This window comes from Pseudonaja textilis, chromosome 2 (genome assembly GCF_049901715.1).
Source record: "Pseudonaja textilis isolate UNSWEBS1 chromosome 2, rPseTex1.2, whole genome shotgun sequence".
NCBI lineage: Eukaryota > Metazoa > Chordata > Lepidosauria > Squamata > Elapidae > Pseudonaja > Pseudonaja textilis.
Genome location: NC_141991.1, coordinates 248,454,793 through 248,480,919, shown reverse-complemented (window position 1 = coordinate 248,480,919; position 26,127 = coordinate 248,454,793). Strand labels below are relative to the sequence as shown.

The following is a 26,127-nucleotide window of genomic DNA, read 5'->3' as shown; positions in this document are numbered from 1 at the left end:
CCTCCAAGCCATGCCCACCAAGCCACGGCCCACCAAGCCACGTCCACAGAACTGGTAGTAAAAATTGTTTGAATCCCCCCATTGCTTCGGGTGCCTTGGAGAATAAGTTGACTCCCCTCTTCTTTGTGGCGGCCCCTCTAATACTGGAATAGGGCTACCATGTTATCACTTCATGCCATAATTTGCTCCTTCAGTTTGCACCTTGCTTTCTTTTGGGATACAGGTAGTCCTCGATATACGACCACAGTTGAGCCCAACCTTTCTGCTGCTAAGCGAGACAGTCATGACGTGAATTTTACCCCCTTTTAGAATGTTTTTTTTTGCCATGCTTGTTAAGTGAATCGCTGCAGGGTTGTTAAGTGAATCTGGCTTCCAGGTTGACTTTGCTTGTGAGAAGGTCGCAAAAGGGGGTTGCAGGACATGCCCCACCTGGGCCACCGAAACCGTCATAAATATGAGTCAGTTGCCAAGCATCCAAATTTTGATTATGTGGCCATAGGGATACTGTGACGGGTGTAAGTATGAACATCCGTCATGTGTCCCATTTTTCAGTGGTCGTTGTAACTTTTGAATGGTCACTAAATGAACCATTGTAAGTCGAGGACTTCCTGTATATTCAAAGTAACATGCTCACCTCACCACGCTTTCCGTTCGTTGACCAGTTGGCTCTTGTGATGGTTCTTTTCGGTCCTTTTCACGCTGAATCCATTTCACCGCAACGGTTGAGAAATGCTTTCCCAGTTAGAGCAGGAATTTTGCATTCCGCATACTTTCATCTTGGAAAGAGGGAAGGACACCAGCGATTTTAATAACAGAGATTCTGAAATTAATTATTTTGCGTTGCCATCAAATGGCGCCAGCTGTGCTCCTTGTATTGGCTCGGAAGCGGTATTGTCAACCTCTAGTTCAGGGGTCTCAAACTCAATTTACCTGGGGGCTGTTGGAGGCAGAGTTTGGGTGAGGCTGGGCCGCCTAAGGGATTCCACAAAAAACATTGTTAAAAAAATATCCTCAAATGTCATCAACAGTTAATGATTTCTCCAATACATGAACTGTCCTGAACACACGAATGGAACATTGAATGAAGATCATGGCCAGTTCCTCAGAACATGGCTTCTCCAGCTTACTCCTTGCTGCCAGAGACTTGACAACGCTTCCTCTCACATATCTGAGCCACATTTGACTGGAGAGAGGAGGTACTTGAGTCCCTCAGTATGGCTTGAAGATGACCATCGGTAAGTCTGGACCTGTACTTGGACTTGTTAAAGTTCAGGGTGGAGAAGAAGCCACGACGAGGAACGGCGGGCGGGATTTCCTTCAGAGGTCCATTCCCCCTGCGGGCCGCGCTAATATTATACTTTCATATCACGGTGGGGGCCACAGAGTATCGTCCGGCGGGCTGCAATTGGCCCACGGGCTGCGAGTTTGAGACCCCTGCTCTAGTTGCAGTGTGGGGTACGAATACTTTAAATAAGCAGAGAGTTCCGAGAATATCTCACCAAACTATACATATTGGAATCTACACATTTCGGAATCTACACATTTCAGAATCTAAGTGCAGGGCTTGCACAGAGGCTCGGGGAGGGTGAAAAACGGGCCTCCTGGAAGTTCAGGAAGGCCGGAAATGGGCCCATTTCTGGCTTCCAGAGAGCCTCCAGAGTCCCGGGAGGCCATTTTTGCCCTCCTGGAGGCTCAAGGAAAGCCTCTGGAGTCCGGGGAGGGGAAAATTTGCCCCCCCCTCATGGTGCAAGAGGCTGATTAGGCCATGCCCACCCAGCAACCAGACAGAGAGCGCTTTGCTAAAATTTTTGAAGCCCATCCCCGGTTATGACTATTTTCACTTTTACCACCATTGGTACCACCCCACATGATCAAAAATTCGGACGCTGGGCCACTGACTCATATTTATGACGGCTGCAGTGTCCCAGGGTCACACAAACCTCTTTTGCGATCTTCTTACACGCAAAGTCAACGGGGAAAGCCAGATTCACTTAACGACCGTATTACGGACTTTACACACACACACACACACAGATTCACTTTGGGAAGAAAGGTTGGGAAATGGGATAAAACTCACTGAACGACTGTCTCGCTGAGCCATGGAAATTTGGGGCTCAGTGGTGGTCGTGACTACCTGTATTTATTTATCCGCACATTTCGCAAAAAGTTATTCAGAAAATGTGAAACATGGAGCACTTTTAGAACAGCAATCTTGAAGAATGTAAAAAAAAAAAAAGAACATTTAGCAAATCATCATAAATAACAGTCAAGTCTATTGAAGAGCTGATGGGAGTTATAATATTTCTTTCTGGGTGCGGGAGAAAAGACATTTTGGAATGAAATGGAGTTTTTGCTAAACAAAAGCATCCGTTTTTTGAAAAATAGGAAATTGCCGAAACCTCTTCTGGATTAAGTTAGATTGACATCAAACCCCCTAGTTAGTTTTGTTCTGAAATTTAATTTGTTGAAGAAAGCATTCCAGACCGAAAATTCACCTGCTAGATGATGCAAAAACAATTTTGGAAAATGACATCCTGCAAAGTATAGCGTGATAGGTAATAGATACATAATAGATAATAAAGTATTTCAGTATTTTAGGGGCTGCCAAAAAAAGAGGGAGTCAACTTATTTTCCAAAGCACCAGAAGGCAAGGCAAGAAACAATGGATGGAAACTAATCAAGGAGAGAAGCAACCTGGAATTAAGAAGAAACTTCCCAAACAGTGAGGACAATTAACCAGCGGAACAGCTGGCCTCCAGAAGTTTTTTAAAATAAGTTTTCTTTTATTTTTATACAATCATTCCATCTTCAGTTGAACAAGTGTGTGTTGTCTGGGTACAAGCATCTTTATTAAACAATAATCAAAATTATAACATCCTTCATTGCATGTTAATTCTACATATTTAACATAGTAATATCCGCCTATTAATTATACTAATTAATTGTACAATATTAACATGGTAATATTCAACACGTTAGTCATTATATTAACTTATCGCTTTTGACACATCATCTTTATTTTGTTTTCCTGTTTCTAACTTCCATTTCTATTATTTAACCATCCATAGAATAAATCCCATACCAGATAATATTCAGTTTGTTCTTCCTCTTTAATTGCCAATATTAATCTATTCATTTCCGCACATTCTAGTATATTCCTAATCACATTCTCATCTGTAGGTATCTCTTCACTCTTCCATCTGAAGCTTGCCTTCGGAAGTTGTGGGTGATCCATCACTGGAGGCTTTCAAGAAGAGACTGGACAGTCACTTGTCTGTAATGGTATAGGCTCTCCTGTTTGAGCAGGGGGACTGACTAGAAGACCTTCAAAGTCCCTTCCATCTCTAGTCTATTCTAAAGTCACCATTAGCTTCTGGGAAACAATTCCCTCCATGTTAACTGGTCCCCTTTATTCTTATCCAACCACTTCCCGCAAGGGAAGTTGGTGGTTATGCCCGTCGCTGAGTTGGTGATCTCGACTCGTTCCACCAACCATCCGGGAGAGATCCCGCTGCTGTCGTGCTCAATCCGAACTTTCTTCAGCTCTCCGAGTTCGAGGATTTCCAGGTAAAACCGATCGGTGCTGCCCCGTTCAAAGAGATTGCGGAATTTCTGCTTCAAACGCCGCTTGCCCGAATCCCCGTTCACTCCAAATATGGTAATGTGGACATTGGCATCTGTGCCAGATCCTTTTTGGGAGCCTGTCACGACAATCACTTCGTATTTGACGGGCACCAAACTCCGAGCTTTGCTAGCAAAGCTTTCGATCACCTTGGCACACTCAAAAACCTTGTGGTCTCCTCTCTTGGTGCGGAGTGGGATTTTGGCATTGCATTGGAAGAAATACCTGCCGGAAGAAGAAAGTGGAGCTCTGAATTTGAAAATTTGATTCACGCATTACCCTCCTGCCTCGCCACAATTAAAATATTTGCTGAAGAATGCTTGTTTTTCTTTGGCAAGGAAGCGCTGGCTTTCTCTAAGGAGTATTGTGCCAGTTTTGCTAAATCCTTTCTGATTGAATGCTTGTTACCCTTTTGTTTAAATTCCTCCTGGTGGCAAAATTCCATATCATTTTTTAGGCCCAGAAAAGCCACTTAATTGGCTTCAAAAATCTTCCCTCCACAACTCCTCTCCTTAATGACTGTGACTTTTGTTGCGCCCTTTTTCTTCCACTCCAATCTTTCGAGTCATTCTCCAAAAAAAACCAAAAAAAACCCTAGCATGTGATGTTTGCTGGAAAAGAGATATGATGTGCCACTTAGGATTAATTAAGAGGTTGGAAGTTGGTCGTGGGAAATAACTTTGATGGAGAGTTTTACCCCGACTTTAATGGTAAACTGGACACTCTCTTGTCTCCGAATCCCCCCGAGTTTCACACTGCTTTGATTGCCTGGCTTTTTATACATGGCAAAGTGTACATTGTGTACACTTTGTATCGTACTGTACATTATGGTGAGGAGGAAGAGAGCGTTGGTAGTTTAAAATTTCTGGGCACTTCTATCTCGGAGGACTTCTCATGGACTTTGAATGCTAACATGCTTGTGAAGAAGGCACAAAAGAGGCTGTACTTCCTGAGAATGCGCAGGAAGATAAATCTATCTCAGCATCTACTTCTATCCTACTACCTCAGCACCATTGAGAGTGTCCTGACATGCGGCATTCTTGCATGGTATGGGAGCAGCTCTGTAGCGGACAAAAAGGCTCTAAAGAGAATCATTAAAACTGCCCAGAAGATCATCGGGTTCCAGCTACCAGCCTTGGATGACATCTTTGCATCTCGCTGTTTGAGGAAGTTGCACAGCATTCTCAGAGACTCTTCCCATCCTGCTTACAATCTTTGTGAACTGTTGTCTTCTGGCAGAAGATACAGAACAAATAAAACTCAGACTACATGTTTTCTGAACAGTTTTTATATCCCAGAGCTATAATTGCACTTAACAATGAACTTAAGGACCACCGTCAGTGAGCTGTTGGACAAGTATTACTTGGTCTGTTGTGTGGATGCTTGTGTGTTTTTAGGGGCGGTGTGCGTGTTTGGGGATTGTCATGTGTGTGTGTGGATGTTGAGTCTGGTCTCTGGGTGTTATGTGAATTTCATTGTATGTATACTGTGTATATATGTACAATGACAATAAAGAATTTAATTCAATTCAATTTAATTATGATGTATAGTAACCCTTTCCACACTCAAACCAAGCCACACTTAAACATGCTCAAGGAGCAGTCTATGACAATTTGCCACAGCCAACTTGTCAGGGTAGTGATTTAAGAGCTGACCAGCTGCTGCAATGATGGAAATGAGTCAGCAAGGTTTTTGGCTGCTATTCCTTTAAGAGCCTGATTATTAAGAAGAGACCCTCTTAGGGAGTCTCTCTCTCTCTCTCTCTGTGTGTGTGTTTTTTCTTGCTGTAATTTACTGATTGTTTGACTTCTGCCTATAATACATGTATGTATAGTCTATATTCTTTTGTAGATAAAGCCACTATTTTATGACAAACTTCTATTTGCTGTTATTGCTCCTGGGTTGTTTCATGTAGTAAAGCTGTGCACACTCTGACACAACTGACCACAGCTAATTCATCACAGCCAAACTGTCACGGCCAACTCACCTCTGTCAACCCTGAAGTTGGCTGAACTGAGATCATTTTTTTAAATTTTCCTGCTTCTGTGCTGGCACATACTGGAGCTGAGGGAGAGGGAGAGGGGAATAGACATAGCTGGGGGTGCTGTAGCTTTCCCTTGGGAACCAAGGACATTCCTGCAGGTGTTCAGAAGGAGGAGACTGAGGTCATCTAGCAACTGGACTGCATGCTGATTGGACCATGTGGCTGCGGGTTTGGGAGGAAGTGACAAACGTTCACTTTTAATTAGGGGGAAAACCGCGGGAACTTTTAGAGTCGGTTTTCACCAGATCTGTGCCAATAAGATACCCCCAATAAAGCTATTCTTTTGAAGACTTCACCTGCCTCAGAGTTTTGCTTGATATGGGATTAGGATTTGGAACTCTGACATTAAACCGACTGACAGCCACAGGATACCTCACTGCGGGGCAAGCGTTACACTAATATCAAAGAAATGGTGGAATGGAATCATTAAGGAAAGGATGCAAAAGGAGGGACCGAATGAAACATGAATGGCAAAAACTAAAATATTTTTTATTTATTGAAAAAAAATAAAATAGAATTGTTAAATTGTCCTGCAGCAAGTTGTCCTGAGGCGAGTTGGCTATGGTGAGCTGGCCATGGTGAGTTGGCCATGGTGAGTTGGCCATGATGAGTTGGCCATGGTGAGTTGGCCATGATGAATTGGCCATGGTGAGTTGGCCATGTTGAATTGGCCATGATGAATTGGCCATGGTGAATTGGCCATGATGAGTTGGCCATGGTGAATTGGCCATGATGAATTGGCCATGGTCAATTGGCCATGGTGAGTTGGCCATGGTCAATTGGCCATGGTGAGTTGGCCATGGTGAATTGGCCATGATGAGTTGGCCATGGTGAATGGGCCATGATGAATTGGCCATGGTGAATTGGCCATGGTGAGTTGGCCATGATGAGTTGGCCATGGTGAGTTGGCCATGATGAATTGGCCATGGTGAGTTGGCCATGGTGAATTGGCCATGATGAGTTGGCCATGGTGAATTGGCCATGATGAATTGGCCATGATGAATTGGCCATGGGGAGTTGGCTACAACAAGTTGGCTGTCGTCAGTTGTCCCATTCCCCTCAGGAAGCCAGTTTTCAGTCTTCACTACTTTGTCTTCATCTCCTCTCTAAATCAAATCGGAGAGATCTAGAGGGACTCTTCAATTTACAACTGCAACTGAGCCCAAAATTTCTGCTGCTAAGCAGGACAGCTGCTAAGTGAATTCTGCTCCATTTTACCACATTTCTTGCCACAGTTGTTAAGTGAACCTCTGCAGTTGTTCAGTTAGTAACACTGTTGTTAAGTGAATCTGGCTTCCCCGTTGATTTGCCCGAAGGTCACCAAAAGGAATCACATGACCCCGGGCCACTACAATGGTCATAAATGTGAGACAGTTGCCAAGTGGCCAAATTTTGACCACGGGGATGCGGCAATGGTCTTACGTGTGGAAAAAAAACACAGTCGTAAGTTCGCTCTTTTGTAACTTTTACATAGTCACTAAGTGCATTGGTGTAAGTCGAGGACTACCTGTGCAGCAGTTGGGACCCTAAACCTTTGAGTGCCACAATGCAACATTACAAACCGTGGCTGATTGTCCGTGTCGTTCATGCTTCTTTTCATTAGGAGACACTTACTTGTTGCCAAGCTCCATTTCTGTGATGACAATTTCCTGAACGTGCCAATATACGTCTGGTTTCGCCTTCAGTCTCTTCCCATCTTTTGGACAGTGACCAACACAGATGGCGGCGATATCACCAACGTTTTTTGAAGAAAACTGGAATGCATCCGAGGCTCCTCTGCGGATTGCCCCCACCGCCACACACACATATACATAATGCTTTAATTGTTAATGAGCAGACCAACAATGGCTAATGAGAAAGATGTAAATTAACAGACATGGTTTGCAATAATAATGCAACATACGATAGAGCCAGTTTTGACTAGTGGTTAAAGCACCTGGCTAGAAACCACTGTGAGTTCTACTCCTGCTTTAGGCATGATAGCTAGTTGGGTGACTTTGGGCCAATCACCAGGAGAGTATGAGTTCTAGTCCCATCTTAGGCATAAAAGACAGCTGAGTGACTGGGCTAATGTAGAAGACTGTAAGATCTAGTCCCACCTTAGCTTTCAAAGCCAGTTGGGTGACTTTGGGGAAATCACTAGGAGATGATGAGTTCTAGTCCCAACTGAGGCATGAAAGCTTGCTTTGGGCCAATCTCTCTCTCTCTCTCTCTCTCTCTCTCTCTCTCTCTCTCCCCCTCCCCTCTCTCAACTCGACCACCTCACAGAGTTATTGTTTTGGGGAAAATATGTGGAAGATGGTCTGTATGCTGCCCTGAGTTATTTATATAAATAAATAAATATTTTAAAAGCTTACAAACTGTTCAGCACAAATTTATATAACCATATATCTTTAAATCATTCCTAGAATGTTCCAGGAAGGACTTACCCACATATAATATTAATTTATAGATGAAAACCATATTTCAATTTGTCTGAAAGGTTTCCTGACTTATTTCTTGTTAAAAGGCATAAATATAATGTGTTCCACCAGCAAGCCAACATTTCTCAATGCACAGGTCACCGAGATAATTTAGGTTTTCTGAACACTTATGAGAAACACTTCAATCAATAAATGAACATATATCACGCTGCACATATAAACATCTAATTTTTTTAAAGGAAAAAGAAAGGAATATATATATATTTGGAGATTAGAGAACTAAGATACATCTGTTTGGGAAAGGCATTCCCTAAATGTGGCCAATAATGAATGAATCTTATAAGGATATAGGTAAAGGTAAAGGTTCCCCTTGCACATACGTGCTAGTCGTTTCTGGCTCTAGGGGGCAGTGTTCATTTCCATTACAAAGCTGAAGAGTCCTAAGACATCTCTGTGGACATGTGGCCGGCATGACCAAACGCCGGAGACACACGGAACGTTGTTACCTTCCCACCAGTGGTCCCTATTTTTCTACATGCATTTTTTACAAGCTTTCAAACTGCTAGGTGGTAGAAGCTGGGACAAGTAACGGGAGCTCCCTCAGTTATGCAGCGCTAAGGATTTGAACCGCCAAATCTATATCTATATCTATATATCTCTATCTATATCTACATATCTATCTATCTATCTCTATCTCTTTATCTACATATCTATCTATCTATCTATATCTGTATCTGTATCTATATATTTATCTATCTATATCTATATCTATATCTACATATCTATCTATATCTATATCTATCTATCTATCTATCTATCTATCTATCTATCTATCTATTTTCGTAGATTTTCATGGTATGCAGGTCTTGGCGTGTTTGGGTCGAACACACCAAGACCTGCATAGATAGATAGATAGATAGAGATAGATAAATAGATAGATAGATAGATAGATAGATAGATAGATAGATAGATAGAGATAGAGATAGATAGATAGATATATACATACACACACACACATACGTACATACACATACATACATACAGACACATACACATACACTGCTTATTTTTAAAGTGAGCAATACAGCCTGCTGAACAATGCATTCATTCAGGGCAATCTTTTAATCAGCCCAAAGTTTGCTGATTATAATTATTCAATTTTATAATGAATGAAGAGTTCAGGTCATTATAATTATGGTACTGTAATAACATACCTTAAAAACCTTCTCTTTCTGGAGGAGTTCTCCAGAAGGAACTCCTTGGAACGGCCTCTCTTGCCTTCAAAAATAAGGGATACGTTTTCCTTGGTTTCTGCATCTTCCTTATTGCTGGTAATCGTGAGAATCTCATAAGCTTGAAAGTTCAGAGAAAACACCAAATTAAGGCTCCCAATTTAGCACTTCCCACTCCACGGCTCATAGTTCAGGAGCATCTTGAGGCTTTTAAGAAGAGAATTGGGTATATCTAGTTTAATAAAAAGAAGGACTAGGGGGTGACATGATAGCACCCCTATATCACAGGGGTTGCCATCAAGAAGTGGGGGTCAACCTCTTCTCCAAAGCAACTGAAGGCAAGACAAGAAACAATGGATGGAAACAAATCAAGGAGAGAGGCAACCTAGAACTAAGGAGAAATTTCCTGACAGCGAGAACAATAAACCGGTGGAACAACCTGCCTCCAGAAGTTACGGTCGTTCGAACACTGAAGGTTTTAAGAAGAGATTGGACAACCATTTGTCTGAAATGGTATGTGGTTTCCTGCCTAAGCAGGAGGTTGGATTAGAAGACTTCCAAAGTCCCTTCCAATTCTGTTATTCTAATTCTAACATAGATTGGATGGTCATTTGTCTGAAATGGTATAGGGCAGGGGTCTTCAGACTTGACAACTTTAAGACTCTGTGGACTTCAACTCCCAGAATTCCTCCTCCAGTCATGTTAGCTCAGGAATTCTGGGAGTCGAAGTCCACAAGCCTTAAACTTGCCAAGTTTGAAGACCCTTAGTATAGGGTCTCCTGTTTGAGCAGGGGATTACTTAAAGTCTTCCAAGATCCTTTGCAACTCTGTTATTCTGCATTATGCTTGGTACACGAGAGTCCCAATTTTGATCCTTCATGTCCCCAGAGGGTTGGACTCAGGGGTCTCCAAGCAGAGGTGGCCTTCAGCTGGTTCGGACCGGTTCGGGAGAACCGGTTGTTAAGATTCTGCACAGTTCGATGAACTGGCAAATCCCACCACTGGCTGGCCCCGCCCACCCCACCCTACCCCACCCTACCCCACCCGAACCCATGTTCCCTCACCTGCCTTGGCCGGTGGCTTCAGGCTACGTGCGCAGCCCCAACTTGCTGTGACTGACATTGAGTGGGCCACACCCACTCACTCACATGACACCCTCCCAGCCACACCCACCCAGTCTTTAGGACGAACTGCTTGTTAAATTAGTTGCGTCCCCACCACTGCCTCCAAGGTCCCTCTCACTCAGCCCTCTGATACTATGATCTCCAAGAAAAGCGAGAAACCAGAAGAACCATTCTACCAATCTGTGCGTCTAAGAGTAACCTCAGTAGTTACTCTCCACTTATGACAGCTTCTTCACTTCCTCCCCCTGCGATTTCCTGTTTATTACGGAAGTGCTTCCCTGACGCAGGATTGAGAGTTAAAATCTCAAATTCAGCAGCTCGGCTCTCCTTCATTTAGCCAAACTATAACATTCATGGAGGAAACTCTTGGACGAACATCTGAATGTTTGATCTCCAGGAATATATTTTAGAACTTAAAAACACATAGCGTTGAATGAATCTATTGATTTTGTGAGGTTTATTCAGCTGCTTTCTCTAAATCTCTAAAAGTAAGATTAAGACAACTGTATTGCTTTTTCTCTCTCAGGGCTTTCATAAGATTAGCTTACCCAACCATGCACAGAAAAAATGCTCCTTTTCAGTTTTTGTTTAGCCCCGATGTCCAGAAGACATTTCTGACAAGGAAACACAGTGTCACGGTCTCATTTATCCCATTTCCACCCAGCATGTCTGCTCACGGAAGTGACAGGAATATGGCCTCAGAACTTCAACATTTGAGGAGGTGGCTAACAAAAATGCTATAAGCTGAAAAGGTCTTTTTCCAGTGACATTTCATCTCATTCCTCCCAGAATAACAGAGTTGGAAGGCACCTTGGAGGTCTTCTAGTCCAACCCCCTGCTCAGGCATTACACCATTCTATACACTATACACTAACACTACCTGTAACAATCTACTACATATTGACTTTACAGAAGATAATGTAGAAAAGGCATTACGTAATCTAAAACCATCCCTATCTATTGGCCCCAATGGATTATGTGCGTACTTCTTTAAAAAGCTCTCCTCTGCCCTAGCAGAATATATGAGATATCGTTCAGAACCAGTTCCTTACCAAACCTATGGTCCTTAGCTATGGTCATCCCTATCTTCAAAAAAGGTGACCCCAGCCTAGTTGAAAACTACAGACCAATCTCTCTGTGTTGCATCATGAGCAAAGTCATGGAATCAATCATTAACAAATCCACACCCTCCACTTAGAGTCAAACAGACTACTTTCCAAAAATACAATTTGGTTTCAGGAAAAAATTGTCCTGCAATCTACAACTCCTACATTGGAAAACATATGGACTACTCTACTTGACCAGTTTAAAGCTATAGATACAATTTACATAGGCAAAGCCTTTGATTCAGTGGTACTTGACAAACTACTGTTAAAACTAAACTCTTACAGCATTTCCGGATCCCTTCATAAGTGGATAACTGCATTCCTGTCAAACAGGCAACAGATAGTAAAAATAGGGAGCGCTATATCAAACCCTGCTCCAGTTAATAACGGTGTCCCCCAAGGCAGCATTCTAGGACCCATACTCTTTATACTCTATATAAATGACCTTTGTGATCACCTTATAAGCAATTGTGTCCTCTTCATGGATGATGTAAAACTATTCAACACCACCAACAATGCTACTGTCCTTCAAAGTGACCTTGATTATGTGTCTGAATGGTCCAACATCTGGCAACTCCAAATCTTAACCAACAAATGCTCTGTCCTACACATTGGTAAAAAAAATCAGTACACCAAATACAAGCTAGGCAGATATGACTTCGTTGACGACCCTCACTCTGTCAAGGACCTTGGAGTACTCATATCAAACAACCTAAGTGCCAGAGCTCACCGTAAAAGCACTGCCAAAAAGGCATTAAGAGTTGTAAATCTAATCTTACAAAACTTCAGAAATATTGAATTGCTAACCAGGGCATACAAAACCTTTGTTAGACCAATACTCAAATACAGCTCATCTGTCTGGAATCCACACTGTATATCGGACATTAATACAATTGAGCGAGTCCATAAGTATTTCATGAGAAGAGTACTACACTCCTCTGCTTGCAACAGAATACCTTATATCACCAGGCTTGAAATGTTGGGCTTGGACAACCTTGAACTATGCCACCGACTGTTGGGCTTAAGCATAGTACGCAAAATTATCTGCTACAATGTCCTACCAATCAATGACTACTTCAGCTTCAACCACAACAATACAAGAGCACACAGTTAGATACAAACTCAATGTAAACCGCTCCAAACTTGATTGCAGAAAGTACGACTTCAGCAACAGAGTGGTCAATGCCTGGAATGCACTACCTGACTCTGTTGATACATCCTCTAACCCCCACTCCTTTAACCTCAAACTATCCACTATTGACCTCACCCCATTCCTAAGAGGTCTGCAAGGGGCGTGCATAAGTGCACAATTGTGCCTACCGTCCCTATCCTATTGTCCCCATTTACTCGTACCTATTTCCTGTATTCTTACTCATGTTTATACTTATACCTATTATCTTGTAAGTGATTGACAAATCAAATAAATAAATAAAATAAAATAAATTTCAGACAATGGCTGTCTAATCGCTCATTCCACTGATTAATTTTCTAACCGTCAGGAAAATTCTCCTTAGTTTTAGGTTGCTTCTCTCCTTGATTAGCTTCCATCCATTGTTTCTTGTCCTACGTTCAAGGGCTTTGGAGAATAGGTTGACTCCCTTTCTTTGTGGCAATAATTGGAACACTGCTATCATGTCTCCCCTAGTCTTTCTTTTCATTAAACTAGACATACTCAGTTCCCACAACCATTGTTCATATGTTTTAGCCTCCGGTCCCCTAATTCACCTTTGTTGCTCTTCTCTGCATACTTTCTAGACTCTTAATATCTTTTTACATCATGGCGACCAAGACTGGATGCAGTATTCCAAGTGAGGCCTTACCAAGACATTATAAAGTGATATTAACATTTCACGTGATCTTGATTCTATCCCTCTCTTTATGCAGCCTAGAACTGTGTTGGCTTTTATGGCAGCTGCAGCACACGGCTGGCTCCTACTTAAATGATTGTCACTTGGACTCCAAGATCCCTCTCACAACTACGACTATTGAGCCACCTATCCTATACCTGTGCTGTTGGTTTTTCTTGCCTGCTGTTCAACTTACAGGTACGTTCTTTCAATTCCAAAATGTCATTATTGGCACAAGCCAGTTCCCGTATAATCTGGCCATCGTCTTCATCTTTTGCGAGCCAACGGTCACCCTGGAAGCGGAAAATTTTGTCCATAAGAGAGTCTTCAATGTCAATATATTCCAGATGCCAGCCTGGCGCGATTCCTGTGAGAACAGAAGAATCTTATTGGATAATTGAAACAAGAATTGTAGAGATTAGAACATGATTTTTGAAGAGGTGTCTGTATGATGAGTTTTAACCCGGGATCAAGCAACTTTCAGAAAAGATGTTTATGTTTTTATGTTTTATGTCTTGGTTTTTTTTTTTAATTGAAAGAGAATAATGAAAATGTATAAGACAGATGGATATAAAAAATGTATACAATCTAAAGTTAAAGAGATATAATTTGAATAAATAGAAGGAAAAGAAGTAATAAAGAGAAGTTTGGGATAAGATATGAAGATGAACAGATAAGGTAAATATATATATCAAATTGTGCTTGTTTGGAAATGTGATAACTTGGAATAATTCTGTCTTTAAATAAGTTGTTGTATTGGCTTTTTAAGAAAAAAAAAATTCCTATGTCATTATATTTTATGTTTTGTTTGTCTGTGTATTGTTTTGGAAAATCAATAAAATATGTTCAAAAAAAAAAAGAATTGTAGAGATTAGAGGAAGACATAGAAATGTATATGAACAATTAGTAATATATGGAAATTTGAAATATGAATAACAGTAAGATTCATTTAACATACTTGCACTTAAAGTCTTTGAAAATAGGCTGGATATGTTTATACTTATATTTGTAGATATTTATACTGTATTTGTTTATATATTTATGGATATATATTTACATAGGAGATAATGAGAATTAGAATTGTATACACATTTATATATACATTAAAATATATCAACATCAAAACATAGTAAGACCACAGACAGTAGAATATTTATAGCATTTTGTTAATTTGCTTACTTGTACTTATTATTACTTGTATTTATTATGATTCATCATTAAGAAGAACTATATGTACTGTTAAAGATGAGTGAATTTTGTAAAAAGGAAAAAGTACAATAAAGGTTTGTTATTTTTAAAAAAAGAATATTGTTCCTTTGGAAGATGAAGTAACTTGATTAATACTAACAGCAGTCCTTGAATTAATGATCACAAGGGGGTTTGAAAAAAAATCATATTTGAGCCTAAACATTTCTGCCTTCCAACTCTTCCAACTCTTGATATTCTGTTATCCTTCATCTCAAAGGCACCTTTTGGAAGTTGAGAAGTTGTGTGGCCCTACAGGGACTTCCATATGGGGCAGGGGAAGAAATAATGAAATTGCATCATGCCAACTTCCGTCACTTTTGCAGGCACATCCAGATGTCGCACAGTTGTGCAAAGGATGAGCTGTCTGGATTGCAAGGCTGAAATGCTGCTTTTGATATTTTGATGTGATTTACGGATGCTTCCGGGTCAGTGGTGGGATTCAAAAATGTTTTACTACCGGTTCTGTGGGCGTGGCTTGGTGGGCGTGGCAGGGGAAGGATACTGTCAAATCTCCAGTCAGAGGTGGGATTTGCCGGTTCTCTGGACTACTCAAAATTTCCGCTATTGGTTCTCCAGAACTGGTCAGAAACTGCCGAAGACCACCTCTGTTCTGGGTGCTTTAATAATCCAGAGGGCATCTACCTTATCTAAGAAACTGAATTCATCTAAGAAACTCACCGAATAACAGACTAATGGAGTTGGAAGGGACCTTAGAGGTCTTCTAGTCCAACCCCCTGCTCAAGCACGCGATCCGATACCATTTCAGGCAGATGGCTGTCCAATCTCTGCTCCATCCTCGGAGGTTTTCAAGAAGAGATTGAACAAGCATTTGTCTGAAATGGTTTAGAGTTTCCTGCTTGAGCAGGGGGGTCAGACTAGAAGACCTCCGAGGTCCCTTCCTACTCTGCTATTCTGTTCAGGGGTGGGGATTCAAAAGTCAGTTGAAATACCGGTTCAGCAAACCGGATGTAACTTTAACATCCGGTTCGCTTGAACCAGTCTGAACCGGTAGAATCCCATCCTCTGGTTCTGTTATAATGAGGTTTAAGGTGGAGCAAAAGTAGGAATCATAGTTAACGCATAGACAGATTTTGGGCTGACAGCAACGTTTGTGAGGCCTGCATGCATGGCAATTAAGTGCTAGGTAACTAGCTTAATTATTATACTTGGGGTTTGCTCATCGAGTGAAGGGCCTCAGACCATCTGTTCTGGACGGTGAACTTTTTAATCTCTTGATTAAGGAAGTGAATGAGAAGGTGGAGGACACGCTCATCAAATCTGTCGATGGCCCAAAATTTGGGAGTGACAGCAAATGCCTTGGAATACTGAAATCCATCAACAGAGAACAGAAGGGACAATAATAACAGGATTAAATTTACCAGAGACAAATGCAAAAATTCTTCCTTTTAGAAAAGGACAACAAATGCATACTTATCGAGTGAAAGGATTTCTGGCTGGGTAAAAATACTTGTGAAAAAAGAGGCTGAATTATTTACAGGTTTTTTTTTTTTTTAAAGAGCCATATGGTGTAGCTGGGGAAAAAAAAAGGAAGTACAATTTTAGGCTCCGACGGAAACATAATTGGCAAAGTACAAGAAGGACAACTTCCTTTTTTTAAAAAACCAAAATTTCCTACTGTGTCCCACTCTGGGTGCCAGTAAAACTAGATCAGGTTAAAAAAAAAAAAAAAGAATAATAGAAACAGCCGGGGCCCTAAAAAAAATGAAGTCCTATGAAATTAAGGCCACGGAGACTAAAACATATGAAGAACAGTTGCAGGAATTCGGTATAGTTAGTCTCAGAGGTGGGCTTCAAAAATTTTAGCCAAGGGTTCTCTGCCCAGTTGCTGTGTGGACGTGGCCATGGTGGGCGTGGCCTAGTTGGACTCCTGCATCGTGGCACGGGGGGAGGGGCGTTTTTGCCCTCCTCGGGCTCCGGAGGTTTTGTCTCGAGCCTCTGGGAGGGGAAAAACAGCCTCCATGGGCTCCGGAGACTCTCTGGAAGCCGGAAACAGAACCATTTCTGGCCTTCCCAAACTTCCGGGAGTCCCGTTTTCGCCCTCCCTGAGCCTCCGCACACACCCTGCACTTTCCTGCATTCAAAACGGGCCACATGGGAACTCCTCTGTGTGTGTGTGTGTGTGTGTGTGAGCGCGGGTTACAACATCATCAATATCTTGTCTACCACGCAATCCTCTCAGCAGTTCCATGAAGGCTGCACACCCATTGGCACCACTGAGGACACAGGCAAACCTACAAGTGGCCTCAACGACTCTCTAAAAAGAATACAAATGACCAACGGTCTGCAAGGAGTATCCATCCTTCCCTTCCCCACCATCCAATCAGAGTTGAAGAAGCTTCTCGGATGAGAAGCGAAACGTCTTCAAAGAAAAACCAGAAAGTCCGGTTGCTTCTTCAAAAAGCACCATTGGGGACACTCTGGTAGTTGTAGTTGAGTCACTAAGTTCGTGTCTGATTCTTCACAACCCCATGGACCACAGTAGGCCAGGCTCTCTGTCTTTGACTGCCTCCTGGAATCTGCCCAAATTCATGTTCATTACATCAATGACCCCAGCTAACCATCTCATCCTCTGCCATCTCATTCTTCTCCTTTGGCCTTCCATCTACCCCATCATCAAGGGTCTTCTCCAAGGAGTCCCCTCTTCCCATTGGGTGGCCAAAGTGTTTGACCTTTAGCTTTTTCTGGTGAAAAGGTAAAGGTAAAAGTTCCCCTCGCACATACGTGTTAGTCGTTTCCAGCTCTAGGGGGCTCTGCTCATCTCCGTTACAAAGCCAAAGAAGAACCAGTGTTGTCCGAAGATGTCTCCCTGGTCATGTGGCCGACATGATTAAACGCCGGTAAGGCGCATGGAACGCTGTTACCTTCCCACCAAAGGGGTCCCTATATTCCTACTTGCATATTTTTACATGCTTTAGAATGGTTAGGTTGGCAGAAGCTGGGACAAGCAATGGGAACTCACTCCATTACACGGCGCTAGGGATTCAAACCGCTGAATTGGTTAGCTACCGCTTAAATTTGCATGTGCTTTCTTTTAGAGAAAACAAGCTTTTTTTAAAAAAAAAAAACCCACAAAATCATTTGTATTTGGATGGAGCATAATCCTGAACTTGTGTTACACTAAGACAATGAAGTGGGCAGGGCTCCAGCCAAAAATAAAATGGATTTTTTTTAAAAAAGAAAAGAAATAAAATTGAATTACAGACAGTCCTGGACTTATGACCACAACTGAGCCAAAATTTTCCATTAACTAAGCCAGAAGGTTGTTAAGTGAGTCCTGCCCCATTTTACGAACTTCTTGCCATCATTGTTAAGTGAATCGCTGCTGTTGTTAAATTAGCAAACTGTGGTTAAGTGAATCTGGCTTCCCCTTTGACTTTGTGAGAAATTTGCAAAAGGCGATCACATGACCAGGGGGACACTACAACCGTCATAAATACGAACCACTTCCCAAGCACCTGAATTTTGATTATGTGTCCCTGGGTGAGAATGGTCACAAGTTGCTTTTTCAATGCCGTGGTAACTTAATGGTCACTAAATGAATGGTTGTAAGGTGAGGACTACCTTTAATCGAAGAAAGGTAAATTGACTTCCCCAAAATAAGACCCTGTCTTATGTTGTTTTGCCACCAAAACCAGGCACCAGGTCTTATTTTCAGGGGATGTCATCCACTGACTAACCTCACTTGTGCTCATCTCCCCCGGCCTCCTTTTCGCTGTCAGAGGCCTTCAGGAATTTCTTCTGCAACTAGCAAAGCTTTCCTGAAGGCCTCAGCAGCTGATTAAAGAGCTCTGGATCGATCCGGAGCTTTGTTGTTAGCCACAGAGGCCTTCAGGAAAGCCTTGCCAGCCTTGCTGGCTGCAGAAGAAATGGGTTGGCAACGCAACAGGTGTCAAGGTGTGTGAGGCCTGGCTACAACTGTCCAAAGGTAAGTAGTAGGGCAGCTCCACCCTCCACCCCCACCCAACCTAAATTTTTACCTGTGCACTCTGGAGTGGGCGGGTTCTTAATTAGGACTTATTTTGGGGAGGTAGGGTTTATATTGGGCACACATGTAAAAATCAAACTAGGACCTACTTTCAGGGGAGGTAGTATTTTCAGGGAAACGGGGTAGTCCTCTCTGTCTAATGTCCCCGCTCTGTTTTTAAAGAAGTTCTGAGGTCTACACTTGAGGCTTTCATAGGCTGTCCCTTAAAATGAACCCTAACCCTGGATTTTACCTTTGTTGTCGTGCCAGATACGCACTTTGCAGAGATCGCCGAGACTGAAGATGTCAGGAAAATAGAAGACATCTAGCTGGTTCCTTTCAAACTTGTTGGATCTGTTCGATTCCTTCAAAGCCAAGGTCCCACTGTCCCCGTTCTCTCCCCAAATAATCATGGAGACGTTGGCATCTGTTCCAGCACCTACAGGAAAGCCACGGGAGAAACGGCTATCAGAAGACGTCTATGGAGCGATGGTGGGATGCTGCTGGTTCGGACTGGTTCATGCGAACCGGTTGTTCTAATGATCAGCTGGCCCCACCCACCCATCCTGCCCTATCCTGTCCTTTACTTCCTGCTTTGTAGCTCATCTCCATCGTGTGGCACAGCTGATTTCTTCCCTCTTCTCACTGTTCTACCATTGCTGACTTGGAAGGTAAGCAGCTGAGCTTCTAAATGCCCCATTTTCAGCGCTGCGCGCAAGCGCCTTAGGCACCTGCGCATGTAAAGCACGCGTACGTGTGCAAAGTATGAGCTCACCAAACCAGTTGTTAAACTGGCAGCATCCCACCACTGCTTATGGAGCCTCTCCATAATCCAGGTTGTTCCAAAGGTGTTTTTCCAAAATGCAACTGGAAATGCTTAGTTATTTTTTTCTTCCTTGAAATGAAGCTTCTTGGATGAAAAGCGAAACCTTTTCAAACAAAACAAACAAGCAAACAAAACAAGAAAGTCCAGTTCAGGGGTGGTCTTCAGCAGGTTCTGACCAGTTCTGGAGAACCGGTAGCAGAAATTTTGAGTAGATCGGAGAACCGGCAAATCCCACCTCCGACTGGAGATTTTACAGTATCCTTCCCCTGCCTGCCACGTCCACCAAGCGACACCCACAGAACCGGTAGTAAAAAAAAAATATGAATCCCACCACTGATCCAGTTGCCTTTTTGGGAAAAGCATCTTTGGGCATCAGAAGATGTTCGTGCTGGATGAGGAAGCTGCAAATCTACAGGCAGAAATAAACAGGATAGGCTATTCTACATTTTAATGTAGAATCCACCAAGGGTTTATGTACCGTCTAGTTGCCCATTGTGGACTGTTGACGTAATTCTTGTCTGATGACTAATGATGAAGGCAACTCTGTACATTTGAGCAGGGGATTGGACAAGGAAGTCTCCCTAAGAGAAGAAAACTCCCGAGGCAACCCTGCATGAAACAGATATTGAGGGCCTTGCTAGCTACATGTGAATTTAGACTGGATAGTTTTCCTCTTGGTTCAAGACCTGTTCGGTCTATTAGCTTCAGCCCAGGTAAATCCGAAAAAGCTGCTGTCCAAAGGCGGCAGGTCAAAATTAAGTTATCTTCCTATTGATTTCTTCCCTGCTGCTCAGCAACATCCCAGGAGCAGCTTTCGGAGATAGAAAGGATGATAGCAACCATATCCTCTGCTATTACAGGTCCATCCAACCAGTTAAAAATGTAAATCCTTCTTTTGCTTCTCCTTCTTCTCCTCTCTTCTTCTTCTTCCTCTCCTCCTTCTCTTCTTTTTCTTCTTTTTCTTCTTCCCCTCCTCCTCCTCTTCTTCCTCTCCACCCTCCTCCCTCTTCTTCTTCCCCTTCTTCTCTTCCTCTTCTCCTCTTCTCTCCTCCTCCTCCTCCTCCTCTCCTCCTCCTCCTCCTCTCCTCCCCTCTTCTTCTTTCCCCTTCTTTCCTCCTCTTCTCCTCTTCTTCTCCTCCTTCTTCTTCCTCTTCCTCCTCCTCTCCCCTCCCTCTTCTTCTTCCCCTTCTTCTCCTCCTCTTCTTCCTCTTCTTCTCCTTCTCCTCCTCTTCCTCTCCTCCCCCTCCCTCTTCTTCTTCCCCTTCTTCTCCTCCTTCTTCTCCTCTCTTCCTCCTCCTCTTCTTCTCCTCTCCTCCTCCTCCTCTTCCTTCCTCCTCCTCCTCTTCCTCTTCTTCCTGTCTTCTCTTCCCCCCTCCTCCTCTTCCTTCTTCTCCCCCATCATCATCACCATCACTTGGGACAGTGCCATCAGAGAAATGCAAGACCCCACTGTAGAGTCTCATGAATTATTATGAAGCCCCCATTCCCATTTCCAGCAATAGCTGATCATTGGTTTCTGAGGAGCGCCGAAATGGGGCAGGAATGGAACAGCTAGGAAAACAATGGGTCCAACGGCTGAAGAATCAGTCGCCATGTTGCTGCTCCAATCTCTTGGCAATAAACTTTTAGATTTCATCTGGAAGGAACAGAGGGAAGCAGGGAGCAACTGGCTTAACCCAAGTAAGCATCAGGAACGAACAGGATTATAAGCTGTGTTTGCAGAACATGGTTAATTAAGGACCAAATGAACCGACTTCCTGGATTCTTGCCGGACCCTAAAATGAAAGTCAAACTAGAACATTATAAATGCACAAAATTGAAGTAAAACTGGAACACGCTGAATGCATTTGCTGAAAGTAACTATGGCCTATAAAAGAAGAAGTGGGGATTTAACGCTTGAGGAGAGAATCTCGACCTTTTCAAATCACTTTCAATTTTTACATCATTTGATAAGCACTGTCAATATTTGAGACTAATATCTGCCAATATTTCAACTGTGAGCTGGAGCAAGATGTATCCTCCAACCCATCCAGAGGACTTAAGAGAAAAATCCCTGAAGAATTCCAGTCTCTCTCGGGTACCGAGATCTCTCTCCAAAGCTTGATATATCCTTAGTTTTATATCAGGTTTTATCTAAAGCAAAATGAGAAAACCTCTAAGAAGGCCCCAAAGCATTTGGATAAATTTATCAAGGGCTATGTGCACTTTTCCAAAGATCATGCTGGCTTTGCTTCTAAAGATAATACACAGGAAGTCCTCAACCTGCGACCACAGTTGCGCCCAAAATTTCTGTTCTGGAGTGAGACAGTTGTTAAGGGAGTTTTGCCCTATTTTGCCACCTTTCTTTGCCACAGTTGTTAAGTGAATCCCTGCAGTTGTTAATTTAGTCACGGTTGTTAAGTGAATCTGGATTCCCTCTTTGACTCTGCGTGGGACACAGCAACCGTCATTAATTAATTAATTAATTAATTAACTTTTATTTATTTATTATTTTGTCAAGTGATTATTAGATAACAGGTATAAGTACATACATAGTTATGAATACATGAAATGGATAAAAATAAGAAAAAATAAAAAGAAGCAATAGGACAGGGATGATAGGCACGTTGGTGCGCTTATGCACGCCCCCCTATAGACCTCTTAGGAAAGGGGTGAGGTTAATAGTAGACAGTCTAAGGTGAAAGTTTTTGGGGTTTGGGAAAGAAATCACAGAGTCAGGTAGACTATTCCAGACATTGACCACTCTGTTGCTGAAGTCGTATTTCCTGCCATCAAGTTTGGTGCGGTTTACCTTGAGTTTGTATCCATTGTTTGCTCGTGTATTGTTGTGGTTGAAGCTGAAGTATTCATTGACAGGTAGGACATTGCAATGTATGATTTTATATACCATACTTAAATCGGACCAAAGACGGTGTAATTCAAAGTTTTCTAGGTCTAGAATTTCAAGTCTGGTGGCATAAGGTATTCTGCAACGAGTAGAGGAGTGGAGAACTTTTCTTGTGAAATATTTCTGGACTTTCTCAACTGTGCTAATATCAGATACGTAATGTGGGTTATTCTTCTGAACATTTACAACTAGATGTTTGCAAAAATACAAGTATTCCTCAACTTACAACCAATTGGGGTTGTAAGTTGAGGAATACCTGTATTTTGTCTCCACAACTGATTTGATGGCACCGCCCAGTGGTTGAGTTTTGATCACATGGCCAAGGGGATGCTGCAATAGTTGTGTGAAAAACGGTCGTCTGTCACCTTTTCCAGTGCTGTTGTAACTTTTTTTTAAAAAAAAAAGATGGCGACCGCGCTTGCACGTGTTTGCAGATGGTACTCCGAGGTGTTGTGCAGAGAGGTTTTTGAAGAATTTGGATTGTAGAGATTGGTATGTGGAAGTGGGAGAATGTATGGAGGGAAAGGCAAGAAAGCGACAAGCTTGATAAACTAACGGTGAGGCTGGAATTTGTGGAAGAAACAGAGAGGTGAAGAAACGGATGGGCCAACAGCTGGTAGATTGGAATGGTCGGAAAATGATGTCAGAGTATATTCAGGAACTGGAATGGAGCTTGGTAACAAGGTCAGCCAATGAATAGGCATAGCAACGAAGTCAGCCAATGAGAACTGTTTGGAAACTGAAACTAAAAGTAGCCTAGGCGTGGCTCTGTATTAAGCTCTGCAACTCTGCAGCTGTGTTGAGCTCTGAGTCTGTCTATTGAAAATGAATCTGCTTCTCCCCTCTGCTTGCCTGCTGAACTGAAGTAAAACTGGTGTCTGTTTCTGTGTGCTACTGAAGTTACCTGCAACATGTTTCTGTCTGAGTTTGCTCCATGTTGGAGAAATCTACAACTGGTTTCTAAAATCTACTTATTATGTTTATAAAGATGTTAAATGAAGCATCAGCCATCTGTGTTTATTTTTTCCGGTGTTGAATTAATACTCCAAAACTCTGAATAGTGACTGTTGGAAGATAACGGGCACTGCAAATGGAGCCGAGCTGGGCCTCCTGGAGTGAGGAGGAGTGCCGCAGGAGTAAAACCTCCTTAAAAAACCTTGGTCCAGCTGGCCTGGCTAGTAGCACCTCGTAAGTTACAGGGTTACAGGAAAAGATGGCCAACAGTTTTTGAAGGCAGAAGAAGGCTTTATGCCCCAACAGCAGATAAAATGGTACAAGCATCTTCTAGGAGAAGGGAAACTCTGATTTCAAACCTCCACTGCCTTGTGGCTATATCTATTATTGGAAAAGGCTTCCGGAGTCAACCTCGAGGCCAAATCCGGGGCCTGAGCCCCGGAAGCAGTTCGTGACTGTGTACAATCACGTTCTGGTAACTCCTGCAACGCAGCGGGAACTCATCGTATCGGCTCTGCCATTCCATTAGACAATTTCAGTGGTGTGGAGAGAGGGGAAATCTTCTTATTGGGTAACAGTTTATCCTCCATGTTAAATTACCCAGGCCTCCTGCTCTAGTGTTGTGGTTCACCGGCAGCAGGTGTGGACGGCTGAGGTCTTGGAGAGTGAGGACTTAGATGAGGGGCCTGTGTGTGATGCAGCGATGGGGCCAGGACGATATGGAGTGGAATGCTATTTTCGGAGATTGTGGAGGCTGGCAGCAATGATGAAGATTTCCCCGAGGAGCCTGTGCCAAGTGCATGTGTGCGCAGGCCTGCTTGAAGGAAAGAGCAGCTGCAGCAGCATGGGCAACTCGGGAATAAGGCTGCACGGTAATGGCCCCTCCCTTAAGAGATAAAAGCCAGTTGAGAAACTGGAGTTCTTTGCAGGAAGCAAAGAAGTTTTTGTACTTCAAGCCTTGTGGAAGTTCGGAACTATCTTGGTTTGTGTTTGAAGACTTTTTGTTTGGAATATTTTTTGGCAACTTAATCTAGTGCTTCTGGCAGCCTTGCACAACCTCAGCAAGGCTCGTTCTTATCAGAGATAATTAGTTTTAATAGCCTTTTAACTGTGAATGAATGGACTTCGCAGAGAGGCATTAAAAGGTTTTGCTTTTATCTCTGTTTCGTGTTTGTTTTTTTGGAACAAAGTTTGGCTCAGAACATCTGGAGAGGACACTCCCGCTTTGCATACAGCATTGAAACAACATGGGAAGTGGCAGTTATCGGTTTCATAGCACGATGCCATTGTCTCTTGAGACCGAAGGATGCCAATTCATGTAACTTTGAACAGTGACTAAACGAATGTCCTGTAAGCAGGGTCGCCTTCACAGCATTATGGGCCCCGGGCAAAGCAGTGTACTGGGGCCTCCTTCGACAACTATTCACAGGAATAAAATGTAAATGGTCGATAAAATTAAACACATATTTGCATGTTAGTATTAATAATAAAATGCAATCAAATGTAATAAGCATGTTGCTGTATTTATAGGATACAAGGTGCATCGAAGGGTTAACATACAAAGATTAGTAGGGGTCCCCTATGCTTGTGGGGCTTACGGTCAAGTGCTCATCAGGCCCAGGTGTTAAGACAGCCCTGCCTGTAAGTCAAGGGCTACCTGTAACCTGCGGTGGCAATAGAAGTGTGGACGAGAGTCTTGAGTTACACCTGGTATTCCCAATAGGAACGCACCTCCGATATTGCTGGTTTTCACCTGAATAACATACGTTGTCTCTTCCATCATCAGCTCATCGTTGATCATCGCTGCAATCTCACACTGGAGAGTCAAATTGTCGCCCCACTGCTTGGAGAGCCAGTCACTGTAGGTGAACGTGGCAACTTCTTGAGTGGACAAATTCTTCATGGTGACCTAGGAAAAAAAAAACCACCAAACCGAATGAATTCCAGCTGAATGAAACTATGCAACCAAGATGATTAGGGGACTGGAGGCTAAAAGGTATAAAGAACCGTTGCTGGAATGGGGTATGTCTAGTTTAATGAACAGAAGGATGTGGGGTGACATGAGGAGCGGTCTTCCGATATCTAAGGAGCTGCCACAAAGAAGAGGGGGGGTCAATATATTTTCCAAAGCAATTGAAGGGATAACATGAAGCAATAGATGGAAACTAATCAATGTTGTAGCCTGCCGGCGGAGCTGGTGGCAGACACAGACAGCGAGGAGGTTGGGGTTGAACATGGGCCAGCAAGTGCTCTGCGCTGGAGGCAGAGACGGGACCAGGGCCATCTGACTGTTATCAGCTGCCTTCGGAATCGGACATCAGTGGGGCAGAAGAATAGCTGGAGCCTGTTCCCAGTGTGCACATGTGCAGAACTGCCAGAAGAAGGGAACAGTTAAGGAACAAGGATCGATTCGGGAGTAAAGGCTCCGGTGGACGGTGAATGCCCCCCTTCCATAGGGAATAAAGAGGAGCGAAAGGGGGAGGGGTGTTTGCAGGAGACAATTAGTTCAATTCATTAGGGTGAAGATCTGTTCCTGACTTCTTGTCAAGTAATTGCTGCTACAGCGTGGCGTTTGGAAGATATTGGCCTGGCAACTCTCCAAGTCAGATAAAGGTCTGTAGTTGTGAAATCTCATGAAAGACTGTTTGCTGGGACTTTGCTGGAGAGGAATTCACTTTAATCTAAATAAAAGGGGTTTTATCGGGACGAGGAGTCTGCTTCATGATCTTGGGAAGCCTAAGTCAGAACAATCAAGGACAGAACCAATAGAAATAAGGAGAAATTTCCTGACAGTGAGAAGAATTAGCCAGTGGAACAGCTACCCTCCAG

The 26,127-nt window shown here is 42.9% G+C and overlaps 1 protein-coding gene across 1 annotated transcript in view; it reads right to left on the bottom strand.

Annotated features, from left to right (window-relative positions):
• Positions 1-2,812: 2,812 nt before the first annotated feature.
• Positions 2,813-26,127, bottom strand: part of LOXHD1 (lipoxygenase homology PLAT domains 1) — a 198,413-nt gene continuing 175,098 nt past the window's right edge. Inside the window, exons 37-42 of the mRNA XM_026713916.2 lie at positions 25,030-25,207; positions 18,885-19,070; positions 13,595-13,765; positions 9,304-9,442; positions 7,281-7,442; positions 2,813-3,847 (exon numbers count right to left, since the gene is read on the bottom strand). Coding sequence (XP_026569701.2) covers positions 3,367-3,847; positions 7,281-7,442; positions 9,304-9,442; positions 13,595-13,765; positions 18,885-19,070; positions 25,030-25,207 — 1,317 coding nt within the window. The 3' untranslated portion in view covers positions 2,813-3,366. The remainder of the gene's footprint in view (positions 3,848-7,280; positions 7,443-9,303; positions 9,443-13,594; positions 13,766-18,884; positions 19,071-25,029; positions 25,208-26,127) is intronic.